Source organism: Lissotriton vulgaris, chromosome 3_1, assembly GCF_964263255.1.
Source record: "Lissotriton vulgaris chromosome 3_1, aLisVul1.2, whole genome shotgun sequence".
Classification (NCBI taxonomy): domain Eukaryota; kingdom Metazoa; phylum Chordata; class Amphibia; order Caudata; family Salamandridae; genus Lissotriton; species Lissotriton vulgaris.
Window position 1 is genome coordinate 1,893,716,703 of NC_141689.1, and position 22,623 is coordinate 1,893,739,325.

At 45.5% G+C, this 22,623-nt stretch overlaps 1 protein-coding gene across 17 annotated transcripts in view; it reads left to right on the top strand.

Annotated features, from left to right (window-relative positions):
- Window positions 1-22,623, top strand: part of RAPGEF2 (Rap guanine nucleotide exchange factor 2) — a 924,668-nt gene that overhangs the window by 590,828 nt on the left and 311,217 nt on the right. For 3 of the 17 annotated variants that reach the window (XM_086962378.1, XM_086962379.1, XM_086962380.1), the window contains exon 1: window positions 6,652-7,162. The exons of the other annotated variants lie outside the window; for them this stretch is intronic. In XM_086962378.1, coding sequence (XP_086818504.1) covers window positions 7,103-7,162 — 60 coding nt within the window. In that variant the 5' untranslated portion in view covers window positions 6,652-7,102. Of the gene's footprint in view, window positions 1-6,651; window positions 7,163-22,623 lie in introns of those variants that run through there. 17 annotated transcript variants of the gene reach the window in all.

Sequence of the window (22,623 nt, forward strand, 5' to 3'; positions counted from 1 at the left end):
TATTATGCAACCCATACACAGGAACTCCCCAGTCTCCTGTGAATGCAGCAGCAGAATGACTGGAGCAAGCTGGAGTAAGACTAGCAAAATATTCTTCTGACAAACGGCACTGGAAAGCCATTATTACCCATGAAATGGTATCTCATTACACAGACCAAGCAGATCGGCATTTCCCACACTGGATCAGCACATTTGTGTGTCCTAGCCAAATCGTGTGTGATAGAATAGTTGCACAAATAGACATATAGCGCACCCAGATTTAATGCAACTGGGCGATTTTCGGAAGTGCTGTCTGCCTTCTTACAGGTTCCTTAGTCCTTCCAGAAAACTAACTAGCTTGAATTCGAACAAGTAGTTACACTTTTTGACACTTGCTATTTGCAGGAAGCCCATACCCAGCCTTTCATGTGTGGATGTCAGGGAGTCAGTTTCTAGGGCCCGAAGTTTGCTCATAAAATTATTTTATGGTGCATATATCTGGAACACAACTGCTCACTGCGTCAAATATCTAATCTACTCAAAGCACCACCCATTTCATGCACTTCCATAGATAGTTTAGCATTAGTTCCCCAACAAGAAGCTATTACGTTTTCCCTCCTAATCAAGAAGTGGATGCACAGTAAAGAAAGCGATTTAGCAGTGGTCGGTCCTGTACAAAGCTTGAAAAATGTGAGTTCACACCATTAGAAATCCAAGCATGTCGCTTGATGTATTGAGCACAGTTAGTCACCAAACCTAACTCTTCATATCCGTCCCCCGACAGAACTGTCCGTACCCGGCGAGACCCGCCATCAAGAATACCCGTACCTCCTGCGAACCCCAGTTTAAAATACAGCGGCAACCAAAGACTGCATTATACGCCGCCAGCACTGCTTTCTGGATTTTTTCCGACAGTTTCCAAATTGGAACATATAACACGTACCCTAAAGTACGTTCACAATTTTTTAAAACACCCGATCAGGACCGGGTTGGAAATATCACCGTTCCCCCGACCCCGCCCTTCATGACCATTCTACAGCCCTGAAGAGTCACGGGTTAACACCCTTCTTGACGAAACACGTGTCAGCTGGTCTCATGTTCCTAATATATGTATTCCAATAAAACGACACAAAAAGAACACATGTGTGTGACTCCATCCTTGTCACTTGTTGGTGATCATTCATATCACACTTACTTGTTGTGTGCATCGGACCTTGCTTACAATTTTACAGGGAAGGAACTCCTCCACCCCTGGTTTTCAGAGTTTAGGGTTCTCTCTGATCCAGTTGCACCAACCACAAACTAACATTTCTTTTGACCCAACCACTACCTGTTGTGCGCCAATATATTTCTGAATACTCACAAACCCCTCGCAGAACTTTAACCCATGGAAACCTACTTTCTGGCCTGCGAGGTTAGGTCTCCCCCCTAGTCCAGTCGACTCAGCAAAAAGTCTGGGGGTTATCATCAGTAATGGTCTCACGATGAAGCCCCAGATCAATGCTGTAGTCTCGTCTAGCTTCTTCAGCTGCGAAAGGTCCGTAAGATCGCTTGTTTTTTTACCACTGAGGCCCTTATGCTAGTCCTGTTAGCCTTAGTCATCTCGAGGATTGACTACGCCAATTCCCTTTATGCAGGTATCCCGGCCTATCTACTGAAGAGGCTGCAGCTCGTTCAGAACCAGACTGCACGTCCAATTCACCATCAACCTAGGCACCAACACGTTAGTCCTTTGTTAAAGTCCCTACACTGGCTTCCCGTGTCTGAGCGGTGCAAATTTAAGCTAGGTTGTACTATTTTCAAGTCTCACGCCGGTGCGAGCCCATCTTTTATTTCCTCACTACTACACCCTTATCTTCCTTCCCGTAATCTCCGTTCCTCCCACCTGGCCCTACTTAAGGTCCCGGTTTTTAAACGCAAGAAACATGGAGGATTGAGATTTTAATTTCTTGCCCCTTCCTTTTGGAATTCACTCCCTTTAAGCATTAGATCTGCCTCTCTCTACGCACGTTTTAGGTCCCTTCTCAAAACCCACTTGTTCTGTAATGTCTATCACTAACGCCTTTTCGTCTTGCGGACTGTCTTCCCCCTGTGGCTCGAGCGCCAAGAAACCGCCAGATGTTAGTTGCGCTTTAGAAATAATTTTTACATTACATTATGTGAGAAGTTGGCCTGATAGGTAGTGTTTCCAATTCTGGAACCACTGGTTATCAGTCCAAACAAACCCCAAAGATGTCAGGTTGTAAGTCAACCTTGTAGACAAGCTATCCTAGTGGTAGCATGGACTAAGCAGCCTTAAAGGCTTAACTTAAGAGGTCGTGTTAAGCGAGCTTGTTTTACCACATACAATCCTGTAATCAAATGAAAGGACACCACACAAGTATATATTATAAAAATATATGTATTTATTACTAAATTACTCCCCAGTACTCTTTATGAGGAAAGGGGCACAAGCGTTAAATCAAAAGCACTGTTAAACATATAAAGTTGGCACAATTATGGCTGAGGGCGGGGGGCCACTCAGACCATATACTAAAAAAGTGGTATAAGTAACACTTTACGAACAATGGTTAGGCCTAGGGCCTAGAGATTCGCTGGGAGCAGTCAGGACAAGCAATGAAGAAGTCGGGAGTAGCCCACAGGAGACGGGTGCAGCACGGAAAGTGCGGCGCGCACCAATGCACTGTCAATGGTGCGTAAAAGTTAGTTAAAGTGAATTAAATGATACTTCCGCTGAACCTAGGAACACAAAACTTTAGACACAGACCCTAGAGGTGTGTACCAGTGTAAAGACACCGGCGTTGCAAAGTTACCTCACCCACAGGCCGTGGGTGCACAGGGTCGAAGTGGCGTCGGGTTCTGTCACGCAGGTTCTGGGTGCTTGGAGCTGTTGCAGCTGCAGGCGCTGTGAAGCAGAAGTGTCCGGTGCGATCCAAGGGTGGATCGATGTAGAAAAGTACCTGAAAGCAGAGGGGACAGAGTCTGGGTCACTCAGCAGTGACCAGGGTGGAACCAGGACGGAACCAGGCAATGTCGGGCGCAATCAGGCGGTTGTCGATAGGCTTCTCTCCGCTGTCACGTGGGCTCTGGGGCATCTGCGACGTCCAGGAGCAGGTCACGATCTGTCCCACGTAGGCTCTCGCCGTCAGCACCGTCGGCTTGAAGATTGTAGCAAACAGCACTTGGCAAAAGCAATCCACGCGGAACCGGGAGATTGCTTATCACTCGAACCAGGAGGGTCAGAGTGGGTGCTCCTTTTCACAGGAGCTGGTGCAGATCTGGAGCAACCAGAAAAGCAAGTCGTATTTCGAAGTTCGTCGGCACAGGGGCCACAAGCCAGCTGGCAAGTGACCGGGCCAACGCGTCGAGCGCACACAAGCAGAAGGGCCCCACGCAGCACTCAGCGAGTGTGGAGGGGTGAGCTTTGGTGCAAGTGGAGCTCGGGGCTGGGGCTTCTCAAACCCCGGTGTACAGCTTCGAGGGTCACTCGTGGGCCGCACGGTCAGCGTCTCGTGGCCTTTTCAAGATGGCGTGCCCCACGCTTCCGGTCGCCTCCACGGGTCTCAGCTCTGCAGGGACTGTGGATCGGGCAGGTAGAAGGCAGGCAAGCTTGATCTCGTCGATCTCTGTCGCTCGAGTTCCGGCGGGAACTGCAACAAAGCAAGGGTCGAGGGCTGGATGGTGCCTGTTTGCACAGGGTGGTCACTCCTTGACCACAAGGGAGATTCTTCAGTCTTCTCACGTCGTGTAGAAAGTCGAAGGGTCCAGATTTCGTTTCTTATGTTTCTTCAGGATGATCTGAGGTCCGTTGGGACTGCTCCCCCTCTTATTCGAATCTAGGGGGTTGGACATCCTGCTAGGTCCCCTCCTATGGGTGGGACCCAGGAAGGGGGTGGTTACACCCCTCTCCTTTGATCCTGGCCGCGCTGGGACAGGGGCTGGGAGGCCCCAGAACCGGTTTGGCCGGATCCTGCAAGGGGCAGCCTTGTGCTCCCCAGGCAGTGTCTGGTTTCATTGAAACCTCCCTACTCCAATCCACTATCTCCTGTCTGGGGTGGTTTGACACCGCCCTGTGACAGGAAACTCTTTGTCCAGGCCTCCTCTGCCGGGTTTCGGTCAGCAGCAGGAGGTCAGACCCGTGTCTGTGGCAGGGGCATCCATTTTGTGGATCTGAGGCTCATTTTAAATCAACCGCGTTTCAGTAAAGTAACATGTCTTCTCCCTCTAGAAGGGTGGAATGCTATCCCCGTCGCCAGAACTGGCGAGGGGATAGTATTCCAATTCGTATGACACCTTACACGACATGTTTTGATAAAGCCAAACCAAAGTTGCTATATAACCGCGAGGATTATAATGCGCTTAAGAGTATATGGTATGGCATTATCCCGGATCAGCTTAGGGAGTTGTTCCCGACAGCTGCAGACAGGCTCAGCTCATGCCAGAGCACCATCTCACATAAAACCACGCACTCTGCCCCCAGGATTGATGAGGCCTTCCATAGGAGTGGCTTACAGGCTATATATGTGTCCAGATATAGGTTTAGATATAGGTATACTATATCTAAGCAAGGGGTGATTACACCCACTTGCCCCAGCTGAGTGATCAGCCAGTTGTGTCAATTTAAGAACCAGCCAGGGGTGGCAAAAGCTATGCTTCAGCCCCTGGTAGGCCTTGGTGGCACCTATGCCCTGGGCACCTATAGTGCATGGTACAGGGGCTGACAAGGAGTCCATTTCCAATTGTGGTATGTACCTATAGCACATGTATTACAAATTTAGAGAGAGAACAGCAGGCTGGGGGTCTGATTAGCAGGCCCACAGCCTCAGTAAGTCGAAAACCAGTGAAGCAAAAAGCAAAAATTGGGGTGACCATAGGATAGCAGACCCTACTCTCCTACACATTACATTACATTGCATTACATGTCATCCTTCCACTTTAAGAGCTCAGTTTATCAGGTGATCTGAAACTCTCAGTGTAGACCTCCATATGAAGGTCCTCTGCTAATTCTGTGCAGTATCAACATCCACTGGGAAGAAAAAGATAAATACCTCTGATCACATTTTTTACTTTTTTAACCAGTCACACATTCAGTCAAATAGTTGGGACCCCAACAAATAAAGTGGGTTACACTACATTTTACAAAAGACTTTGAGGTCCCCCAGATGTTAAGTAACCTTATTAGACCTCTGATAAGTTGCGTGCTCCCTGATCACCTTTCGCTTCACAGAAAAACATTTCAAAAGTCTCCTATTTGCCCTTCAGACGCTTAAGTGACAATCCTATGAGGGAAATATACATTTCTACCCCTAACGTGCCCGAGTTTGACTGAGATTAAGAAGCGTTGCGATTTTGGGTTTCTGCAGCTTGTGCTTGAGCTGTGTCTTCTGCAATACTGATGCTCACACTGACACCCCAAGCAGTCTACTGATGGTGACATGGCACACAGCTGGCATTTGCTTGCAGTAAGCACTTTACAATGCTGCGATCTGCAGCTGGTGGGTATGCAGATGTGCATGTGAAGGGTGGATGCCTTTGAAGCAGTTCAGTTTGGGTGGTGTATTGCGGGCAAATGTGTCATGTAGTTTCTGGTGCTCGTGTGGCAGCATTTGATTAATGTGTGGCGACGACTACGGAAATCTAGGACTTTCGAACTCGGGCTTTGACCAATATGAGTATAATCGAGACGGGTTGGGGAGCCAGTGACCCCCGCAAAGGATGTCCGTGCAGACTTGATGGAGATATTTGCGGCAACTCCTGCTTCTGAAGTGCCTTAGGAGGGGTTCTTCTCAGCATCACCCCTCTGAACTGTCGCCTGCCGCTGTGGTCCGTCACAGCTCGTCGTCCCCACCCCGTTTCTCCAGCCGCCGTTCCTGGAGCCGTTACTGTATGGATTCCGACCCCCTGGTGGCCCAGTAACCCGCGGAGGCCTGGAGGCGGCTGAGTGCATTCATCCATCCATCCATCCATAGCACAGGCAAGGCGCCGCTGTAGTGGAATTGCCCGCTTCTACCTTAAAGAGTGAAAGAGTTAAGCGCGTGAGGGGGCGAGCCTCGTGGAGCCGGCTCCGTGGGCTGAATATTTTATAGTACCGGGAGGGAGGGACGGGCTGCGGAAGGAGGCACCGGCGAGCATCCGTCCGTCCGGGCTGCATCTGGCTCCCCGAGCGGCACCGCAGCCTGCAGAGGAAGCAGCGATGCCGGGTGCCTCCTCCGACGAGGACCTCTTTAGATTTGATTTTACTATGTGGGGAGGGAGGCTGCCTGTTCGTTAGCCAGGAAATGGCCTTCCTTGTGCGTTGCTATGCCAACTGCCTGCAGCCAAGGTCTTCCAAAGTAAGCACGATAATGTCATTATTTTGGGGCTATTGCGTCCTGGCATGATATCCGAGGGTGTGTGTGTGTGTCTGTGCGCGCGCGGTAGGAAGCGCCGGCCAGGTGCATGCGTGCATGTCTGGGTGTGAGGGGCAGGCGTCATTAAATTAAACGCCCATCAGTGCCGCGCGCCTGAGATTAATTGTGCGCACTGGGTGAGCGGAGTGGAGCTGGGATCGCTGGTCACCTCTCTGCCAGCATCATTAAAAGCCGCCGCCGAGGAGGAGGTCCCTGCTGTGCTCGCGCGCTGCCCGGGGCAGGGATTCCGATTTTTGGTGCTGGCTGCTGCTGCTGCGCGCGAGGGGACAGGAAGGGAGTGACTGCGACTGCACATGAAGCTGGAGCATTAACAATGCTCGGCTGGAGGCTGGTGCCTGCGCCTTGACTAATCTGCCTCAGCGCTGCTCGCCGTCAGCCATCTTAGTTGAGGCTCCCCGTCTCCTCCTCCTCGCCTTGCCACCCCTCGCTGCCGGCGATGCCCTCATCCTCCCGGAGGAATGCTGGCTGCCCCGGCCTCCGCCGCGCCTTCCTGCCGCCCGTGATGCCCAGGCACGGAGCCTGCTGAAAATGGAGCCCGGAGCCCCCGTTTGGATTGCTTTCCTGTTGTCTCCGCGCTTCGCCAGCAGCAGCAGCCCGCCTCCCCTTCGCCTCTTTCTCCTACCTCTGTTTATTTACCACAATGCGTTTGACTAGGAATGGGCAAAGGGTCGCTGCATGATGTGTAAATCCAGCCCCATGCATGCTTCTTCAGTATGAAACCCCTTGCGTTTCCTGCAAACCATGGACTACTGGGCCAGCAGGAGAAGCACTCCGTGAGTATACACACTGCAAACGCCGTGCACCCCAGCGGAAAAGGACCATGACGCCTTTTTGGCGAATGTACTGTTAAATATGTTTAAATTGGGGCAGAGAGGTCTCAGCGCTGCGTTACATGGTAACATGCGAATCAGTCGGCACATAGAGATGGGTGTATACCAGTCCACCGATGCATATACTTACACACAAAATACAAGTATGTTGATGTACGTGCATGCTAGAGGCTCAGTTCTTATGTGGTATCACACATCGGAACTACGTCTGGAGCAATTATAACAGGTGGAGCGGCGGTTATGAGTTATAAAATTTTTCATATAATTACTGTATAATATTTAGCTAGTTTTACATGTCTTTGTGACTAGATGGCATGAAGGTATTTGTGTGTGATTTAGAACCACTTTCTGTGTGATCCTGTGCAGGTATTGAGATAAACTATTTGCTTTGTGGGGTGGGTGTGTGGGGTGGCGCTGCACTGTCTATGCTGGAAAGGGGAACTTTTTTAATGTGCTGTGTATGTTGATGAGGGGCATGAATGAGTCATTGTGCATTAAAAGAGGCAAGGCTTGCAGTATGGTTAGTGTGTGTGTTGGCGAGAGTACTGCTCCCAGTGCTGTCTGTCGGTGCTGGTGAGCGGTACTGTGTGATGTTTGTATGTGTTGCTGAGGGGCACTGTTGGCATTGCCCTCCTCCTGGTATTTTAGCTCTCCGTGCATGTTGGCGATCAGTACTGCTGGTATATGTTTTAAGCATGCTTACGAAGAGCAGTGTCTGTAAGGTGCTGTGTATTTCAGGGAGCACTGTGTGCAGGTATAGTGTGTGTGTGTGTGTGTGTGTGTGTGTGCGCGCGAGTGTGGGTGTGTAAACACACACACACACATATTTTTGTGTGTATATGTTTGTGGATAGATAGCACTTGCTTTATGATGATGATGTGTGTGTTATTCTGTTGGTATGGGTCACAGTTTGCCGGGACCTCTGTATGTATTCAGGAAGTACAGTTCACTTGGCCCTCCTGTGTGCGTGTTTTGATGAGCTGCAGGCTCCATTTGAATGGTCCTGCCCACCTGTCTGTGTTAGCTAGGCGGCCCTTTATATTACATTGTGGCTGACATTGTGTTTAGGCTAAGGTTAAATGTGTGTGAGGACAGCACAGGAGTAGCAGTATAAGGATCCGCGAATGTCAACCTGACATGCTTTAATGCATCCATAGTTGTTAAAGCAGCACAATTATTTAACAGCAACAAAGCCAGGATCACAGTTGTCTTATAGTCGATGCTATGAGTCAGATGCACCTTTGTCATACTGTAATCCCCCGGAGAACCACAGACTGTTTGTGGGGAATTTGTGTAAGCAGAACGGCGAACCTCACAGGCCTAAAAGTGCCCTCATATAATGGTATATTTAAGTTTAAGATACTTGTGATGGTTTCTGTCCCCGATCAGTATTTCCACACTGGTTTGGCCACATCCATGCTTTGCTCAGTCAGGATGTAGAGGCCACAGCCTCCCAGCAGCACCCTAACTCATTAGGCAGTGGATGCTTGGCTCCAGCACAAGGAATCAAATCTAAGCTGTGATTTGTTTTTAAGTTACCGTTTTTTGGGTGTTCAGTGTTTTACACTGGAATACTCTCCTGGTGCTTCAGAGTTTTATTACGCAAATATTTCTCTCTGTTTATAGACTTTCCATTGAACTGGTCAAATAGTCTTTTTTAATAGTCCCAATTCCATGCCATTTTGTTTTGCTGGACAGTTGCTCCTAATTGTTTGTCATGTTGAACAATAACTGATTTTTTAGTTCAGCCTCAATAGCCTTAGATAAATGTTTCTATAATGCCCCTTGTGTAGCATGAGATGTGTCAGAGGTCTTGTGTTTGTAGATTTTTCTTGGCAAATTGCTGTTACTGATATGTAGCGTTTTTTAAGTGATTGTCTCATCCTACCTCAGTTCCACTACCATGGGTTGGCGATATGTAGAAAAGTAGGTCCAGGTCTATCTTAAAATGGAACCATTAATTGCTTTACCCAAAATTGCCAACACCATGTTGCATTGTGGCCTATCTGGATTTTTGTAAGGACTGTAAGGCTTTGAAGATACTTTGAAGAGGCTTTGTCTTTTGAAGATAAGGTAGTTATCTGTGTATCTTATGTTTGGGGGTAAAGAGTTCCATAGTTTGGCTGCTTGAACAGAGATGAAACCTCATGTGCGGAAGCGCAGTGAGGAGATTTAGGTCCCCCTCCTGAGCTACACAAGAACATTTATTCACAAATTCTAAAGCAGTGGGCCTCTCCGAGTCAACATGGTTGGGTCACTCCAGGTCAGCAGGACCAAACGTGGAGTAAAACATGCAGATGGTGGTCTCTTCTCACCCCACTGAGACTCATCCAGCTCCTCCATCCTCACCACGCACACTCACACACCCCTCACGTGTGCAGGATCTTAGAGATTCACCACTGCAGACAGAAGCCCACTCTGAGGCACGCCCCAGGTGCAGTGCCAGCTTACAGTGCCGATAGGGGATGCTAAGAGCATAAGCTTCTGGAACGAAAGTAAACGGAGTATTGTGTGACCCACAGGAGGGGCAGTAACATACTCACACGAGGAGGTTGCTGTTACAACCCGGTTTATTGTGTCCTGGGCCTCTCAGTGACAGCTGATGCCTGATTTCAGGTCCCCCTTCACCCTCCTGGGGAACGGGTACACAAACTAGTTTTTATACAGGGTGAATTCGCCTGTCACCCTTCCAAAGTAGATAACATTAGTGCCACTGTGTATTTTATTATGTACCTGCAATTCTGTTAATATGCATGTTTTCCTTGTTGCGCCTATACCCACACTGCAGTCCTCTCCAAGCACACGCTATCTCTGGTGGGCAGTGCAACACCTAGAACATGCAATCTACCAAACCGTTTGCAGTGACGACGCTGTGCACCAAGGCAGCACTGATCGCGCCTAGAAGTAGACCAGATGCATGCCGACCCAAGAAACGACATCTAAAGACCCATAAACACAGAACATTTAGGCTCAGAGTGGCACACAAACAGTGCCCCATGTACAACACCAACCTCTACTGCTCCAAGATACCAGGTGCCCCAGGAGTGAACATCTGCTGTTCAAGGTGGTTCTACTGCAGCCTGCATTGTGGCCGAGAGGGCCTGAGCCATGCATGACACCCTCAGCCATGCGGGACAAGTAAAGCCAGCAGCAGCGTGGATTTTAAATCTAATACGTACAATGTTACTTAAAACTACAACTCCCAAAAAGCAGAGCGCTGGCCTTTGAACCTCAAGGCACCTTGCCTAATACCAACACACGGATTATAGTGGCAGTGTTAGTTATGTGCACAGCCTCCGCGCAAGATATTACAATGCAGGTCTGAACGTGGAGGAGAAACGGGGGGGTGTTAACCACACTGCTGAGATTTCTTAAAGTGAGACTTCGCCCCCTCCTATGGGACAACTGGGCTTAAGGAAAGCCCAATCAGTAGCCTGCGGTCGGGGCATTAGGGGACTATTCAGGATTTCAAAATATAATACTGGTGTACAGATGCCTAGTGGCCCAACCCAAAGCTCCGCCTACAGCCAGTTTTGGGGGTTTTAGCATTTATGACTCTTATTTATGAATGCAAGTGAAACTACAACTCCCAAAAGACACTTTGCTGTTGGCAAGAGGCCAGATCGGCTGGAGGGATGGTGGCGTGGGGGGGGGGGGGGGGGGGGGGGGGCGCTTGGTAGTCATTAATGAGCTTTGTCTGGAGCACACCACAAACTTTTAGAGGGTTGGATGAGAGTGACCCTGGGGCTAAACTGGGTGTTTGGTGATTCCCCTGCCCTTCCTCCCTTAGGGAGACAGCCCCCCCCACCCCCTCTTGGGGGGAGGAGAGGGCACATACGTAATTTTACCGCTTATGACGGGGGGGCTTGGATACTGTAATTATGTAGTGTAATTATGAGTGACATTTCAACGAATAGGAGTGACACCCCCTCTTGGGGGGAGGAGAGGGCACATACGTAATTTTACCGCTTATGACGGGGGGCTTGGATACTGTAATTATGTAGTGTAATTATGAGTGACATTTCAACGAATAGGAGTGACACTTTCTCTGGAGCAAATTCTAAGAAGTTAGTTGCTGCAAACTACGAGAAATAGAAAGGCAGAATCCTTGTGCCCTTGGGACCTGATCGTACTGTTAATGGCTGTATCATTTTAAAGACACTCTCTGACACTCACTGAGCAGCATAAAAATCATTAATATCAATGTGGCCAACCGCCCCGGGTGGGCGCACCCTATAACCTGAGTGTTGTACCAGTCATTACTTTAGAATTCAAAGCGAATTTGATTTAAATTAACACATGTGTCTCAGAAGTGTTTACTTTAATTGTGTTTTTAACTGGCTCACACTCTTTCTCATGCACTTACTTATTTAATGATCCTTTATGACTTGTGACCATGGCAGTTGCTGAGCCCGCCTACTGGCGCCACGGCCAGTGGGCTGGGGTCAGGTCCCGCGTGTGGGATTTGATATTGCCGCCTGAGTGAGTCCGGGTGCCATGCAGGCAGCTGAGCTGCTGTATTGCTGCACTGTGGTTGTTCAGTGACTAGAACTGGCATGCTGCCGCATTAACTTGAGTCAGCCGCGCTGGTCGGCCCCAGGTCGAGTTCTGCAGCGGGCGGGTCCACATTCCATTACATTACCACCGGCCGCGGTGAGCAGCTCTCAGCCTTGCCCTGGAGTCCAGCACTGAGCAGGTCATCTGACAGAGAGAGTTGGCCACAGCCTGCGTCGCCTGGGCCGTGGTGGCGTGGGTCGCGGTAATTGATCCATGCGGCCCAATACCAGGTGCAGCGAGGTTGCAGAAGCTAAACAACCTTGACTTGCCCAAAGTGCGAAACCTTATAAAATGTTGCCCGCTCGCACCGCATGCGGGCCAGCAGGACAGACTCTGTGACTATTCCCCCACTGTAGCCTATTAAACTGTGTCTCTTTCACTTCTTCTAAGTAGTCAAACAATAGTGTTTGACCTGTGAGGTCAAACACTAACACGCGTGTGTCGGCCCCATGATGTGTCTGTGATTAACAATAGATACATTTGTAGCAGAGTACGCAAGCTGCCAGCAGATCTTGAGTCCGCTCGCTAAGCCTGTCCGGCCCAGGGAGCAGCGCACACCACGCTCTACCAGACTGCAACACAGCCATGCATTATAGCAGTGCTCAGCATAACAGCAGAGGAAGCACTATAATGCGTGATTTTGCATTTTAGTGCGGTGATTCGGACATACCAGACTGAAATGCGTTAGAGGAACGCCTGATGCGTGGTACTTGGCAAGTTTGAGGGCATTTGCATTTCCCTTAAAATAGTACCATCATTTGTCCTAGATTAACCAGTTGACATTCATATTGTGTATCGTTAAAACTAAACCTTGAAGCACAGGAGAAGATACATGGGCAAACAAATAATGACAAATATTGTAATTTGAAGCAAAGAGTATTGGGGTCGGACTGGCCTATATGGCAATCTGGCAGTCCTCTAAGGGCTGGTCTCTCAGATCAGTGTTGGGCCTTTTTTCTGGCTGTTTTTGGGCCTGTTTGTACTGGTCATTTCTTTATTATCTCATGCATTGCCTGCAGCAAGCACAGATGCATGCAATCTCCTATACTTGCAACACTAACACAGCTTGTCTTTACAAGTTTTTTACTGTCTTGATTTGCTAACATGGGCCACTTTCTTTAGGTATCTTATTCGCTAATGGGGGACTCTTTTGCTTTGGTGCCCAAGACTATTTTCTGTCCTAATCCTACCCTGAAGAGTACTGCCTCAGTAAACCGACTAATTCAAGCTACATTATGCAATAAAGTAGTGCCGTTTCTTGATCTGTATTTGTTTCTCCTTCGCTCCATCTGCATTTTAGGGTATTTTTTACCTGAATGCTCAACTTTTTTTCAACACGGAACTTTTGTCTGCCTTTCCCACTCCTATTTGCATGATTGGAACCAACCTCTCTTCAGCCTTTTGCCTGCATGTAAATGCAACAGACTGGCGCTGTGACTAGAATTCCCTTCACACAATTAAAACAGAGATTCGCAAAACCCTTTAAATACATTTTCCAAAAATTTTTTGGGGGGGGAATTCAACTCCAGCCTGCAACAGCCACATTTAAAGTAAAACCGAGAGAGGTGAAATCAGAAAGGGTGTGGGAATTTGCATGAATAGGGGTAAGCTTAGGTTCATCAGTTTATCATTCAGAATGACTTTCTGGTCATACATACATGCTAAAAGTGAAATAGCAGTTATCAGATGCAAGCTTTTGTCAGCCTATAGGGAACTATTTATCTGGCTAAAAAGCTGGATAAGTAGGGAGGTAATAGTCCTTTTAATGTTTTCCTCTTAACAAACAAAAGCACAATATCCCACGTGACCTGTATGTCTTCTATATAGGCTCTAGGTGCCTATTAGCATTGGGAACCTAGAGCCTATATAGAAGACCTACAGGTCACGTGGGATAGTGTACTTTTGTTGTACCCCCAACCCCCCCCCCCCCCCCCCCCTTTGCAGTCCTAAAATGAACGTGTAGAGAGGTACCTTTTTCTCACTGATGATCTTTTCAATACTTTCTCCTGTGGAACAGGTGCTTTGTTGTAAGAACATAGAACAGTTGCTGTTTGTTTGGTGTAAATAGATATTGCTGTGCATTGGCCATTAAATCATTAAATCACAAGAATGATACATATGTTTGTAGACTCAGGTTGCAGTAAATAAGGTGTTTACAGGTTGATAATGTTATGCATTGTGGTGTTGCATATATTTTAGAAAGCATCGGAATCAACACAGAACATTGAAAATAATCTCGGGTATCAATTTTGATGTCCGAAACCCAAGGCTCAATTTGTGGTCCTGTGTCCATTTGACATTAGACATGTTTGCGTGTACAGTTGGCTGCACACAAAAAATACCAAAAGCACACTAAATTCTTCCAAGATGGCAAGACAGTTCTAGCAAGGATGCTTTGATGTGTTTCCTGTCCTGCACCCTTGAGTCCTAACTGTTGTTCTTGGGTGTAAGATGACTGCTTTATTTGTTCATTCTTCCTTTCTGTGCTCTGATTCTTTTGGTAATGCTACTTTGGGCGTCTACAGTGTGCGGTTAATGGTGTTCCTTATTTGGCTGGGGCGAGTTTGTAGCCAACACTTGGATCTGCTTAATGCATGAGACTCTGTGGCAGCGATTTGCTGAAGATGTTCTGTAGATTTACATAGTTATGAAGCAATTGTAAATCATTCTTTCCCTTACATGGTTAATATGTTTCAGCTAACTAAAATATTTGATTTTTTTAAATTAAATCCATTTTGAGTGTGCACCACGTGCATCTGTGGTTGCTTAGCAACATCATGCATTTCATAAAGTTGCAGTGACTTTGGCAGTAATCCCTTTATGATGATGTGACAGCAGAACTGTAAATAGCAGCTTTTGCACTTCAAGGTGAAATCTATTCTTTGAGGACAAGGAGGCATCATGAAAGGGTGACCAAATCCAACCATCGTCTAGATATCTAACGTTATGAATGTGTTTGCTCAGTCGAGTTTTCTATTTATCTCGGACTATAATTGCTGTCCTTGATGTGGGACGGTTCGTTGACGTGGACCTACTGCACTCGCTCAGCAATGAACTAAATGTTTGCTTTTGCCCATCACATTGTATAAACCACCTCTGCAGCCACAGTCTTAAAATAGTTGTCTGGTCCGTGCAAGGATTAGCATGTAGGTTAGGTGGTGGTTTCTCTAATTTTGGCTGGATGATTGTAGGATTGTCCACTGTTGCTGTCAACAAGGAGCAAGAAGGTAAAGCCCTTCGTCCCCATCACACTGTACATATGTTGCACCTTATTCTCCTAGGAGTACACCTGGCTGGTGTGTTCTTGTGTCCTTGTTGATCTGATATTGTAAGGGAATGTTAAGTTACGTGTGTTTAACATGGGTGTTTGAGCAGACTACATTTATTTATTTGAGAGTTTTGTTTAGCGCTAGCTAGACCTGACGATATCAGAACGTTTTACAACAGTAAATGTTCACACCAAAGTAAACAAGTCCATACAGAACATCGGAGTCAGAGCACTTTACAACAGTAAATATTCACAACATAGATAACAAGTGTATACAGAACAGCGAAGTCACATCAGATCAAATCAATTAATCTGGGAAATGACATGTACTAACAATAGAAGCCTACATATTACATGCATACAAGAATTCATTGACATGGATGCTGTCATCTATCAAATTAACATAATAGTCAAATTTTTGGCAAACCTCCTGCTACTAACAATACTGATATTTTAAAATGTCATTTAGTAGTGATCAAAGCTATTTGCAACAACCGTAGCTACATTTTAGGCATTGTAAAATTTCTACAAGGAGTGTTTATCCCATTGACTTTACGGAAACAAATTTAGCAGCTCACAGGCGGAAGTCTCAGTAATGCACACAGTACTGGTTTTGGTTACTGTTTTAAAACATGGGAATTTAGTTCCCTTCCACACACTTATTTGTTTCTTTAGTTAGAGCTGGTTTTCCAGATGCTAGAAATGGAACAGGAAAGACTTTTGCCTCTAATGCCATTTAAGGTTAATTTGGTCTGTTGAGAAGCCAAGGACCCTGTTCCCTCGTTGTGAATCGTAGGCACGGTACAGATGCTTAACAGAATGTGTGATGGTTATAAAACCATTGTTGTGGTGATTTATGACAAAACACGATGCTGTCTGGTAAATGACAGGGGGAAGCCCCCTGATTTATTGGTCTTTTATGTCTGCTTCACCGATATTATTTGTCTAACTAGTGCTGTATTCAAGCCTACATCTAGTCTCCGAGGTATTAAGGTGGTGAAAGACGCATGTGGTTATGTTTTATGGACCGTGAGACAAGGTACACGAGTCAGTATACCTCGAAGCAAAATCAAACTTTTATGTTCCAGTATCTAATGTTACTCAACTTAAAATTGAAATGCATGTGTGTAACATTGGGTTTGAAATCTTGTATGTGTTTTTTATTCCGTTATATTGAATTCCGAACAAAATGAGAGAGAGGGGTTGTTCGCTGCAAAGACGACTTTCTCTATTGAGGGTTTAAGGATATATGAGCAATAGGAAGAGGTCTTTGAAATAAGGCACAGAAAGATTATTCACAAGGTCTAAGCTTTTTCTGGAAATACCTCGAGTTATAATGAGCACAAGTAAATTAGACACAATGTGTTTTTTTCATAAATATAAAAAAAGCACTGCATCAAAATTATCTTAGAATGCAATTTGGCAGCACAAATGTAAAAAGAAGGAAAAGTCCAGCCGCGGGCATGGTTTAATATGATTGAAAGAACTAAACACAGTCTATTTTCTTCTCCAGAAGTAGGACCATGGCTGTTTATCATAACTTGACGCCTGTATCTGTTGTGGGATGCTATCTGCCAGTTCGATAAATCTACCATTTACACAATGTGATGCTTGTTCTGTTTTGTTTTTATAAATTATACATAGTGTTTACATTTAAGTTTCAAAACAGTTGGAAATAAACACATTACAGATGTATCATATGGCAAATGTGTAAAGTGCAAAACCAAGTACATTCTGCTGATGGGTTCTGCGAGGGGTGATGGCCCTGGGTTCTGATTCCAGTCACTTAGGGGCATGTAACCCATTGGAAGATAGCAGGTCCCCATTAAAAATGGGAGGCGGTTGTGGAAAGGGAGCATTGCGGTCCGATGCACCAGTGGAACTGTTCTCCACTCCCATCCCCTGTATGCTACACTAGGAGAAAGGTTCTGCTTCTGCCGGAAGTACTGTGACACCTATTTTATAATATGGACTGTAGCATCACAGCATGTGAGAGGATTGTTGCCTACTATTTGTGGAGTACTGCTTAGTTTGAATTATGTAACTGATACGCTATACAATCATGCCATCAATATAGTTACGTTATGCATCATGGGGGAAAATAGAGCTGCCCATGCATAACTTCCTGCACCGCTCTGGTCAAGACGGTGACATTTTACCCCTTCCTTTTTTATTGATATATATCCCCCCTTCCCATTAAAATGTAGCTATAACATATATAAAAGAATATGTTTAGTCTGTGCTTAGCTTGCATTTCAACTTTGGCGCCTTGCTACCTTGTTGATCGACCAAAACGTCAGTCGGCTGCCATTCAGAAGATACTATAAAAAATGTATTTTGTACATGTTATATGTCTGAGCCTGCCTATCGATAAATTCTTCATGCCAATACTTAGTTCTGCTTCTTGCCGGATACTCTTCCTGTCCTGTAAGTCTTCCGGTGCCTCTCCCAAACCTTTGTTAGCAGCCACTTTTGTAATATATAAGTTTCCAAAAGCCAATTTAGCAGCTTACTCCCTTTAGCTATTGCTCTATACCCTGGCTGTGATTTTCTCGCCATCTTTTCCCTGTAATAATTCTATTATATGTTATGTTTGAGCTCTTCAGGTTGAAAGGCAGGCTGAAAAGGGCCCACCTTTAATTCCTGTCCTGTTGTGTAGGTTTTGTTGTTATTCTTTGGGTATTATACATGTTAGTCGTCTGTCTCTGAGGATATTTTTTTCAAGTGAAGCTTACTTTCCTGTAGATATTTTCACACACCAACTCACATATTGTATATTTTTTCCAATGTATTTATTATTTTGAGATATGTATTCACTAAACGCCAGTAAGTTAAATAGTTTTTTGTGATGGCTAAAGGAAGGTTGATTTGCCATGTTTAAAATGAATACAAAATATAGTCATTATCAGTTGATGCATAGCTGTTTAATTTTAGTACTTGAACTCTGATCTATATAAAAGTTTATTTGTGGTTTTAAAATAACCTTTTAACGATATCAGTATTACAATTTTGCAGCCTTCATAGCACAGTAACTGGGTTCTTGAAAGTCTTGAAGAATGTAATTAACCGGTGATAAATGTAGATGTAATCAGAGTTTAAAAGAAAAGTCATTTAAGGTGCGTCCATCAAAGATAATGGTTAATGGTTAATTAAAGAAGCAGTGAGCCAAAGAATGTCAGCTAATGCTGTACAGTACAAAAAGTATGTTGCTCTGTGTCAATATCAATACCCAATTAAGAAAGACAACGAACAGGCTTGTGCTTTAAAAGGCCGTTCCCTACCGCCCTCAACAGCCAAAAAATAACATGACGCAATGCTTTCTTCAGGGGCCCTAAAAAGCTCTAGATATGGTGAATATATCACGATTATAGCGTAAACCATAATCTCTGTTAAGAGTGCACATTCTTCAGATTGAGTTGAGCTTCCATTTGTGAAAAAAAAGGCAATGCAGGAAACTTGATTTTTTTCCTCATGTTTTCTAACTACAGAGTCATTCACATCTTGGGAAGTCCCAAAGTTGCTCACCAACTCTTTAAAAAAGTAACTCAAATGCCGTTGATTTCAAATAGGGGTTTAAAGAATCGTTCCAAGTCCAGAAAAAATATGTATTCCAGGAAGCCATTATAAGCAGAAAATGTAACAAAAGGGCCGATATTAAGAGAGTGGCCCAACTAAAATGCAAACCCGGATCAAATCTGATAATTTCAAGAAGAGTAGGTGATCTCAGTACTAATGTTCTATTCCATAAAGAATCGTCTACAACATCAGCACCCACGACTAGTGGGTCTGTATGCAGTGGATGGTGGAACCTTATTTGCATAAGCACATTTGACTGCATCACATTTTTGATCATCAGACTTTAAAAGGACATTCAATAAGATTGAAGGTGATGAGCCATGTACCACTATTACCATGATAGCTCACCGTGGAACAGTATGCTTTGGAAGAAATAGTCAACGACCTTGAAAAAACATTATTTACTAGATGTTGTCTGCAAGTATGCACATCAATATTCTGTTTTATTTACCATGTATAGGTTGCAGAATCTTGATTGAGGCGTGTAATATGCTCGGAAGGTTCAAGGGATTAACACCAGTTTACATTTCTGTAGAGGTCTTCATTTCCAATGCTATATGCAGTGTAGCTTGAAAAACCTACGAGTATAAATGATTCAATAAAAGAAATGGAATGATTGATCTGAATACTCTAGAGGATTTTCATTGTTCAATTTCAATGCTATATACAATGTACCCGTATAAACTAACAAGCATTTACAATGCAATGGTTTCGCCTTTGTTAAAGTTTGAGCTTTTGGTATTGCTTTTGACAAATGGTCTTTTCTAACTTCTTTGAATTATGTGTAAAACGTTGATGTGTTTTACTTAACACAGAAATATGGATTGCATTTATAATGCAATTGGTTGCAGATGCACAGTGAATTAGAATACAAGTTATTTCATAAAGCATGTTAGCATGTTAGTGAAGCCAGGAGTGTGAGAGAAGACCGGAGAGAGAGGGCAAGAAGGAGAGAATGTAAGATAAAGAGGGAGAGAGATTGAGACTGAGTGCAAGAGAAGAAGTGATAGATATAGAAGTTAAGGAGAGCAGGAGTAAGAAGGAAGAGAGGTCAAAAGGAAGAGAGGGCAGGAGAGAGAGTGAGGGCAGGAAGGAAAAGAGGCAGAAACGAGAGGGAGTGCAAGAAGGAGTGGGAGGGCAGGAGGGATGGTAGGAGTGTGTGAGAGAGGGCAGAAAGGAGAGGGCGGCAGGTAGGAGAGGGAGGGTAGGAAGGAGAAGGAGGGCTAGAGGAGGAGAGGACAGGAAGGAGAGAGAACAAGAGAGAGATGGAGGACAAGAAGGTGAAAGAGCAGAAGAGAGGTGGAAAGGGAGGGCAGGAGGGAGTAAGAAGGCAGAAAAGAGAGGGATGGTAGAAGAGAGAGAGCAAGAAGGAGGGCAGAGGGAATAGAGTGAGAGAAGGCAGAAGGGATAGGGAGGACAGGAAAGAAGAAGAGAGCAGGAAGGAGGGCAGAAGCGATAGAGTGTGAAAAGAAAAGCTAAGGAGTGCAGGATAGAGAGCGAGGAGAAAATGGGGAGGTAGACCCTTGACAACTCGTCCAATGCAGAATGTTGCCTAAATGAGAAAGGCCTCCGCTGCTTGAAGTTCAACATTCATGTGAAAACATTGTCAATTGGAAAAGAAGCGCACAACATCGAACAGAAATCGAGCAGCCTCGCCAATACACTTTTGATAATGATACGTATTGCCAAGTATAAAGAAACAATGCGTTTGCCAGATTTTAAACTTGTAGCCTGCAGATTATAAATAGTGTTTTACAATGAGTGCTGCTATTAAGCTCAGGTGGCGTGCGGAAGCATTATTCATTAGCCCTCCAGCATTCTCCCCTACCCCCACAGCCCCTCTCTCCCCCCCTCCCGACCAGGGCTGCAAGCCACTACTCGTCACGCAATATAACTGGCTTCAAAATAAATTAATGGCGGACATTGCAGGTGGTTGAGGGACCTACTTCTGTTAGTTATTTTTGCACATAGTCTTCTTAATCTCCATACAAGGCACAATTACAACTTTACATTAAAAGCACAAAAACCATGGCACGCTGGAAGAGCTCCTTTACTGGTGTATATTCCTAGGATGGGCTCATTTATTAGGTGTGTGTGGTCTGTTTGGGAAGGAATGGAGGATTCTTCAAGGGCAGGGGCAGGCCTTTAACTTCTTAACCCCGGACGCTACTAGGCCAGGGAAGGCACAGTGCGTCATCGTGTCTTGTGGACCTGCCGCCGGAACTACGTAGGATTAATTTCTATCACTACGAAGTACAAAGTCAGGGGCCGGGCAGGGCCTTTAACTTTAACCCCGGCCGGCCGACCCAGCCCTATTGTTATAATAATGTGTGTACAGGGTCGTTGACTGCTACTAGGCCAAGCAGCAGGCCAGGAACAAAGACTGCATCATCAAATGGAGCCGGAGCTACCACGGTGTCCGACACCACTGACTGGGCATGTCGCATGTGGCACGATGTCTGACTAAATGCTACAGTACTTACAGTTTCACTCGTCGTGGTCGGGGGGGGGCACTTTATTAACTGATAGGCCGCCTGGTGGTGCTGTCTGCCATCAATGTGGTCGGAGTGGCTCGCCTCTAAGTCGTGGGGTGCGGGTGTGCTGGAGCTTGGCAAGCGGAAAAAAAACAGCTTGCAGCGCGCACAACAAAAACTGACCCAATCAATGTCTGACTCCCGCTCAGTACCGCTCCTGAGTATCGCCCACCACCGACAACAGTCCTGATCTAAGGGCCGTGCCCTCGCGATGCTGCGCGGCCGTGGCAGCCATGATAACCCCAAGTCCATGAGAACCTGTATGTATCGTTATTATGCTTAATGAATGCAGCCAGCAATTGCTTTGCTCCGGACCTCCGGCTCACATTCACACGAACTCCAGAATCAACTGAAGCACACTGGGAGTCAGGGGACCCAGAGCGCCAACTCCGAGTCACTGAGTCAGTATTGCACCAGGTCATCATATGTGACGACGTGCAGTCGTGCTGATGCGTGCAAAGCAAAAAAAATAACACTTACATAGCAGCTCAGACGGCACGGGCAAACCTTCCTTACCTGATCGCTTCGTGGGAACTTAAATCTTGCAGCCAACTCCAGCAACAGACACTTCTAAAAAGAACAAAACAGGACGACACAAAAAAAATAGAACACACCCACCGCCCCGATGACGATCAGAAAAGGGTGGAGAGGGAAAAAATCGCGGGAACGCCCACGAATCTGGTCCGGCCATGACGGACAGATCTCTGTTCCAATGGCTAGCCTCCATTTATGGAGCTAGCCAATGGAACAGAGGGCGGATTCCCAAGCCACATAGTATTCTCATTAGGTTTTCGCCTGCGCGAAAAGCTGCTCAGTGCGCAGCTTTCACTTAGGCGAAACCTAAAAAGGTGAGTGATATTCTAGAAAAAGGGAATGTTTAAAGTTGAATGATGTATTTTCGTACAGTTCTGGTAATTTGAGCATGTTATTAGTGACGTGATTATTGTTTAAAACCTGTAATATTTGTAACTGACAAATGAAGACAAGTGCTCTATTTTTAATACACAATACCTGAGGAATATAAATGCAGTATGTAGATAGAATACAAGTTTACCCTGCTACAGTATGCAATAAATGATATTGAGTGGAGGAATACATTGTCTTTTTATTTAGGATATGCCTGAAGTAGTGTGCTGAGTGATAATAGGGAATATTCTTGAGTTAATTGTTTTTTAACTGGATTTTATCTACAATGATTAAATGACTTGATAAAGTGTGTGTGTTTTGTAATATATATATTTAGGTGTGTGTGTGTGTGTATTACACCTTTTTAAGAGAGAAAAATGTATAAGATATGATTGACACTGATGAAGCAACATGCTTGTCACGAATCGTGTCCGCCATTTGTGATATATTAAGTTAAAAAGTTAAGTAATCTGATGAAACGATGGCCAGCATTTGAAATACACCTTATCTATGAGTCCTTGCAAGCTTATTTAGTTTTTGTAATGTATTTTAGTGCTCTGTGG